Here is an 8,096-nt window from a genome sequence, read left to right as displayed (position 1 = left end):
AGTTGAGCACATTTGGCTGTTCTCAACATAAACCTTCAACCATTTCTCAATAGCCCACAGAAGGGAAATGTTAAGGTTTAAAATGTTTTAAATTAAGAGCCGTTTTCAGTTATAAAATTCCCGCAAGTTTTCTTCTCAAGCTCTTGTTTTGTGGCTACGGTGATGCTTTATCCCTTCTTCTTCCACCGGGTGAAGATATTTTTGGAATTGACATGGACAGTCTTGAATAAATCTGTGATAATATACAAGAATACCACTCACTCTCTTGGTTAAATAAAAAAATGCGTTTCTAAGCTTGATGGTTTAGATCTTGTTTCTTTAGGCTGCTGCTATGTAAATAAAACTGGACATTAACTGTTCATCTTATGCACACAGGTGTCCTTGTAGAATTCGTGTCCTTGTAAATTTCCAAAATAAGTACATAAGTGAGTAGAATAGCCTGTTGTTTTTTTTAAAAAAAGCACAAAACCATTTTCTATTTAAAACATGACATGCTTTTAGAGGTGTGATTTCAAATTTTCATTGACTCTTTAACTTTTTAGCTGTTGTCAAACATTTTAATTAGAGCTACACAACCTGGCATATGTAAAATTTGATGGCCCTTTTTGAAGATCTACAGTCCACATTTCATAGCTGAGCTATATACAAATCACTTATAAGAGCTTAAGCGTTAAATGTTTTGGTCAAATGTATGTGACGAGCTGCACAATTCTTGGTAATGCATCCTGTGAACTAACAGCAATTTAATAAACCAGATTTAGTTTCAAGACGGTCTCTTTCCTCAGTGTGTGTGTTTGCGGTTTGTGTGTGGAGTGGGTGCTTGTGTGTGTGCATAATAAACATGGGAGGGGAAATCAAGTCATTCGGGAATTTCCAGTGTGTGAAGAGTGCTGGAAAAACCATAAATTTTACAAATCCCAAAGCATATTTTAGGTTATCTATCATGCTTAAGTGACAATTTAAACTTGAACTGCCAAATCGGCTTCAATCAAATGTCCTTTTATGTTTTGTGACAAAATCAACGTTTCCCAATTTTGCACGTGATCTGCCAGATGGGCCTCATGATTAGAATATTTGGCATTCTGTATCCCACCCTCCACTCCAGCGCTAGCAAAAACCATACAAGATTTAATGGTACCACATCTCACAGGAATCAAATCTGTTAAAATGCAACCATGGAACGGAATTCTCTTATCAAACAAGTCCTAAAAGAGAGATGTTGAAAAATCGTCTTTATTGTCAGGTCAGAATAAAGGCAGTACTTGACGTACAGTTAGTGACCTTCAAAGTTACAACGGCACTGAAAAAAAATGACTTCACTGTTTTCCCACACTTATGACCGCCTTGGCCAGGTGATCAAAATCCAGATGCTCGGCAACTAATTCATATTTATGATGGTTGCAGTGTCCTGGGGTCATGTGACCTTTTGCAACCTTCTGAAAAAGTCGGTGGGGAAGCCAGACTCACTTTAACATTTGTGTTACTAGCTTAACAATTGCAATGATTCACTTAACAACAGTGGCAAGAAAAGTTGTAAAAAGGAGCAAAAAAAAATCACTTAACAAATGTTTCACTTAGCATCATAACCTTGGGGCTCAATTGTGGTATGAAGTCAAGGACTTCCTGCATGGAAAAATCCTGAATTTTAAAATACACGTCAAACGCTTGGATTTTTTTTCTAATAAGACCTTTGTACTGGTGATTTTTAGCCTTTTTAAAATAAACATCACCCTTGCAACTTTTTTAATTACTGCAGTTGTAAGAAATAATTGTTTCACGATACTGAAGCTAAATGAACTTTTTGCATTGGGAAGAAACTTGAAGACGGGTTTTTCTTGTGTAATAATCACGGCAAGAAATTTTAAGTACATAAATTAGGAATGTATGTCACTTGGCTGGCAGCAGAAAGGAATATAAAGGTTGTTGAGTTTGGAGTGCAAGAGATGCATTTTATTGTATGCTCATTACAATGAGTAACACATTTTAAAATAATAATCCCACGTAACAGTGACAATCTTATTTTACAGCGTGTACATCATTTTTACAGCCACATAAAACACAAGGAGTTTCCTATGGTTTCCCAAAGTTAACTTTCCGAAGGTTGGAAATATATATATATATAAAAAAATTATTCTCAAGGAACTGATTCTCATCTGGTGCAAAAACAAAGTATGAACATTATCTGAAACACAAAACCACAATATAGTAGCATGAATGAATTAAAGTTACAATTTATCATGTGAACAGCTGTGTGCAAACATGAAGCAACTTAAAACGTAAGGTTTTCTTTAAAAAAATGACACATGTATAACATTTATGAAGTTTTTTTTTTAAATTATTAAATAGCCCTAGACCAGCTTGTTATATTAAGCGGCATTTTTGCAGCATGCTAACACAAAGCATTGTTTAAAGGGATGCGTATTTCAAATGTATACACTGTAAACTGAAAATCCATGTCTGCCCCCTAGTGGCAACTGTTTGGGTTAAATACTGCATACATAATTTCCATACAGATTGAGAATGCAAGTTTATAGTATGGTATATGTTTTGTATGAATTCTTTAAAAGGTGCAATTTTTGTTTCTATACTGATTTTTTTTAAAAAATAAAAGATTAATAGCAAGTCAGGGCGATGGATTCTGACCTGCCAGAAACACTGCTTTTGAAAGATTCTCTAGGATTTTCCAACGGCTGGCGTCTTTCTACCTTGATACTCTCTCTTAAGGACAGTTGTGAAGTTACAAGAAAAAACAAACAAAAAACAGTGCCCCATAACTGCATCTATCATTTTTTTCTTCTTTTTTTAAAAAATATTGATCAAAAGTTACTTGTCATCGTAATATGTGTCGTATTAAACATTCGACTGTAGTTTCGGATAAAAAGGGAAATTATGTACATACATGTCTCGGTCCCTAGCACCAAACTTTTGATCTCGGAGAACATAATGCTGTATTTTCAACACAATATCCTGTAGTAAAAAATAGGTTAGCAGCTCTGAAAGAAAACTTTGGAAATTGCTCGTTCAACAAAGGGAGAAGAAAACGAGATTTACGTATGAAATGTTACGTTTGCTTTAAAATGAAGAAAAAAAAAGGACAGATTTTAAAATTTGATCCACTTGTTGAATACTATGTCCCAGCACAATTTTCTTTGGAAAAAAAAAATGTAAGGACTACGTGACTGACTTCTACCTAGCTTCACTGTTCGAAACTGCATACGGTACATTTGTTCTAGCCAAAACACTTTGAAAGAACTTCTGTCCTGTTCTGGTTTTCCTTAAGTGGCGTTATTGATATAAAGAGCTACGGGAATGGACTTCATATTTCTTTAGCTTAAGAATGTGTAACGCTTTATTATAACAGAAGACATTCAAGGTCTCTTTCTGCAGCTTCTCAAACATTCATCTCTCCGCGTTTATAGTGCTCGTTAGGTTCCTATCAGCAACAATCATAGGGCTACGAGATACCCAGTCAACCCTAATACTTCTCTTTAAGACTCTTTTAATCTAGGGGGTCTTCAAACCTGGCCCTTGGATGACTTGGGGACTTCAACTCCCAGAGTTCCTCAGCCAGCATGGCTGGCTGAGGAACTCTGGGAGTTGAAGTCCCCAAGTCATCCAAGGGCCAGGTTTGAAGACCCGCCCCCCCTGCTTTAATACAAAGAATGCAAAGTTATGATTTAAGATCAAGCTTTGAAACCAGGAGAAACAGTTCGTGAGAGTTTCCTTCCCCTAACACACTGTCTTCCGCAGCGGCCGGACTACATGAGGGCCTCTTTGTGATGCCTCATGATATGTTGGTTTTTCTCCGAAGGCCTCCGGAAGCCCTTTTTACAATACTCGCACCTGTGAGGGTAGTCTTTCGTGTGTATGGATATGACGTGCCTCTTGAAGCCCGAGGCGTCTGTCGTGCTGTATTCGCAATACTGACACTGGTAGACTTTCCGCCCGCTGTGGGTCTTCATGTGCTTCTTCAGCTCCAGCTGCTGCCGGAATCCCCTCTTGCAACGCTTGCACTTAAAAGGCAGGTCCTTGGTGTGAACGGAGAGGATGTGACCGCTGAGTACAAAAGGGTCGGAAGTCTTAAAATCGCAGTGCCGACACTGGTGGATCTTTTTCCCTTTGTGGGTCTCGCTGTGCTTTTTGAGCTCCGAGGGCCGGTGGAAACCTTTCTCGCAGACCTCGCACTTGTGAGGGAAGTCCTTCGTGTGAACGGAGATGATGTGCCGCTTGAGGTCACTGGAGTTGGTGCTCTTGTGATCGCAATGCGGGCACTGGTGGGTCTTGTGGCCCTGAAAGAGTTCGGTGTGCTGCTGCAGCTCCTTCTCGTCGGGGAAGGCCTGCGGGCAGTGTTCGCATTTGAAGGGCAGGTCAGTCCCGTGCTTGGTTTTGATGTGCGTCTTCAGGTTGGACTGATCCGCGCAGCGGAAGACGCAGTGCTGGCACTGGTAAGGCTTCTCCCCCGTGTGGGTCCGCATGTGTTTTTTCAGCTCCGAAGGGTGGCGGAAGCCTTTCCCGCACTCGACACAAACGTGGGGGAAGTTCTTGCTGTGAACTGCCAGCAGGTGCCTGTTCAGCAGGCCTTGCTCGGCGGTTTCGTAGTCACAATATTTGCACTTGTGCACTTTAGGTTCTTTATCCCGTAAGATGAGTTTGTTGGAACTCAACGGGCTGGCTTCTCGGTAGCGCCTGGTGTACTCAGTGAATTCGTGCGCCTTGTCGCCTTTGTTGATCAGCTTATGGCTTTCCAGGTGGTTGTGGAAGCTGACCTTTTTGTTCGTTGTGAAGTCACAGTCAGTGCACTGGTATTTCTTCTTAATCATGTGATCTGGGTGGTTCTTCATATGCCTTTTCAAGAATCCCCTGGACTTAAATTTCTTCCCACATATGTGACATGGGTAGACAGTTAAGGGCTGTCCGTCAGGACCTATTATAACAGCTGGGTCAAATAAACATGACATAAATTACGTGACAGTTACCCCGAAGTTATACAGAATGCAATATCAACACAAAAGCAAGCAAATCTTTCAACAGCTAACAATGCAAACCAACACACTGCTCAGAACTACTCAGAGGTAAATATGCTGTAGAGTTAAATGAGACTTTACTTCCAGGAAAAATATGTATTAGGCTGCAAAAAGTGATGATCAAAATCCTTGTTAAAATTGACAATACTCTTAAGAGTAGTCACTTTTTAAATTACATATTGCAAATGTACCTACGAGCTCATTCCACTAAACAATTCAGCATATTCCCAGTTCTAAACATCTGTCTAAGGCAGGGGTAGGCAACCTCGGCTCTTTTATGACTCATGGACTTCAACTCCCAGAATTCCATGAGTCATAAAAGAACCGAGGTTGCCTACCCCTGGTCTAAGGCAACCTATTTTGCCATTTTGAAACAACACTTTTGTTTGGCCAATAAAATTGATAAAAAAGAGAAAAACGTGACCTGTAATCAAAGCACACGTTTTAATTAAAAGGTTATATCCTGAAAGAGATGGACAGGGAGTCTCACAATGTGAAAACTTGCTTTTACCCAAAGCAAGTGGTGGTAGGTTACACCACCTAGTTTCAAAACTTGCTGGGAAGAAGATAGTAGGAAGTGATTAAGAGACTGTACAAAAAGTACTCATTGTTTGCAAAAAAACCCCCCCAAAAAACAAAAAACCACCCAGACAGACGTTAACTAGGTTAAAAACTACATTTAATTAGATAATAACTTTTTAGAAGGTTGTTTCACCTGTTTGCCATTGGCGTGCTTCACCTCTTCTCCTTTTCTTGGTCTTCTGCTTAAGCAATCTGTTCGTATTAATGCTGTCACAGATTTGGAGATACTGAGTTGTGTTACCATTCTTGTTTTCTAATCTTGCATCTAAGTTTGTTCCTGGAATGAAAGATAACATCAGTATATTGCAAACAAGAGCTTTAGAATACCTGATTTACAAAACTAAAGCTGAAAGCATTTATAGAGCCTTTGATGTGTGAAAGGATTCTATTTTATGATGCTAGAACCTCAGAATCACTTCAAACTTCTCTTTAACGCCTCATATAGAAAGCAATAGTTTATTACTGTTTATATTTGCATTGTGTTTCAGAGTTTTCTCAGATGAAGGAAAACAAGTAGTTTACTTGAGCCTTGGTGGAGCAGTGGGCTAATGCCTCCTTAAGTAACACCAGCTGCCTGCAATTAGTGCAGGTTCGAGTCCCACCAGGCTCAAGGTTGACTCAGCCTTCCATCCTTCTGAGGTAGGTAAAATGAGGACCCAGATTGTTGGGGGCAATAAGCTGACTTTGTAATAATGCCGCTTGGGGTGTGTGTGAAAGCCCTAATAAGCAGGCATATACATAGAATGAAGGATACTGCTAAGCTTGTAAGCCGCCCTGTCTTCGGAGAAGGGCGGGATATAAATGGAATTAAAATTAAAAAAAAAATACTCATTGCTCTCATATTTATTACCCGATATAGTGGCACCCATGGTTCCAACTCGTTAGCTATATTCAAGTAGCGTCTCCATGTATTAATATTCTTTTCCCCCTTTTCAAATTTAATTATGAATTATTCTAAAAAAACCATAAGACTGCTCTATGTTATATTGCAGAGGGAGCAATATTTACACTAAGCATGGAACATTTTTTCATCTTCTCACCTGGTGTTTGACAGTCTTCATATTTCCTAGGAAGTCTTCTATCGTCCCCTAGAGAAATAAGCAGTTTAGTGATTTAATTTACAAACAGTAGATATGTGCAACATCTATCGTTTGGAACAGAACATTAGAAAGAACTTCATTATATTCTGTTTCTCTTCTGGAGCATGTTCCCCCCAGCTAATGTTTGGGGGGGGAACTAGAAGTGATTTCTGGTGTTCTGGATGGAGGCCGACCCCCAAATTGGCCCTGTTTTAATGAGAACATCATGAGCCACTCCAGAAGACAGTTCAGAAGACTGTCCTTGCAAAGGCTGACCAGGTCTCTTTGATCCAGAAGAAAAACAATAGGTTTTGTACACAGCCAACAAACAGTTTGTGCACTGCTACTGTAAAATGGTTGAAAGAAGAAAAAAAAAGGATGAGTACTTAATTGCCAAAACTTTCATTGTAAGGATTCCAAAGAGTACCAAGCATAATCAAAATGCAATCATATATCTTATAGATAATAACAAGGTTTGCTGTCTGTTGCTTCCAAGAAAAAAAAACGACAAATACTCTTTGGTGTCCAAGAACCCATTTTATGCTATGAATATAATTATTATCGGGCAGACGAAACAGCAACAATTGGCCTTCAGATATTCTATTTATGCTATCATGAAAAATACTTGTTATGTAAACAGAGGTCAGTGCATGAACTAAACAAATCTGCCTAGCAACCACCAGCCTCTCTTTCGTAAAGCGTGTACACACAGGTACACAAATAAACAAGCAGTATCATGGACTCTGACAGGGCTCCCAGGATATCTGACAATACTTTTTGATTATTTAATAGGCAATATTCTGCATTCCAAACCTCTTTACTTATACAACCCTGTAATTGTAGCAAATAAAGTCAATTGCTTTTATTATTTGACCTGAAAAGAAAAAAGGAAATCCCAAGATTCAAAAGAAATAGGGGAATTAATCGCTTTCTGAAGTTATATTTAGAAAACGTAAATATGCATAACAAAATGTGTAGTTTGAACAAAATCAGAGTGCCTTGTTTTTTAACACCAAGTAGTAAACGCGGGACGCGGTGGCTCAGTGGGTTAGGACGCTGAGCTCGTCGATCAGAAGGTCGGCAATTTGGCGGGTCGAATCCCGAGTGCCGCGTAGCAGAGTGAGCGCCTGTTACTCGTCCCAGCTTCTGCCAACCTAGCGGTTCGAAAGCATGTAAAAAAAATGCAAGTAGAAAAATAGGGACCACTCCGGTGGGAAGGTAACAGCGTTCCGTTTGCCTTTGGCGTCTAGTCATGCCAGCCACATGACCACGGAGACGTCCTCGGACAAGCGCTGGCTTTTCGGCTTTGAAATGGAGATGAGCACCGGCCCCTAGAGTCGGAAACGACTAGCACGCATATGCGGGGAACCTTTACCTTTACCTTTAGTAAGCCGGAAGATGTCATTTCAGA

General features: G+C 39.7%; 1 protein-coding gene across 1 annotated transcript; it reads right to left on the bottom strand.

Annotated features, from left to right (window-relative positions):
• Positions 1 to 1,196: 1,196 nt before the first annotated feature.
• Positions 1,197 to 6,694, bottom strand: LOC308679409 (zinc finger protein 711; the record flags this gene model as incomplete). The annotated part of the gene is made up of 3 exons (XM_081347020.1): positions 1,197 to 4,936; positions 5,740 to 5,883; positions 6,647 to 6,694. Coding segments are annotated over 3 exons (1,370 nt in total), but the record flags the coding sequence as incomplete, so codon positions are not given.
• Between the last annotated feature and the right edge of the window lie 1,402 nt (positions 6,695 to 8,096).

This window comes from Vipera berus (assembly GCF_964194415.1).
Source record: "Vipera berus genome assembly, contig: HAP1_SCAFFOLD_465, whole genome shotgun sequence".
Taxonomy (NCBI): domain Eukaryota; kingdom Metazoa; phylum Chordata; class Lepidosauria; order Squamata; family Viperidae; genus Vipera; species Vipera berus.
The sequence above is the reverse complement of the archived record's forward strand: the minus strand, read 5'-3'. Positions and strand labels throughout refer to the sequence as shown.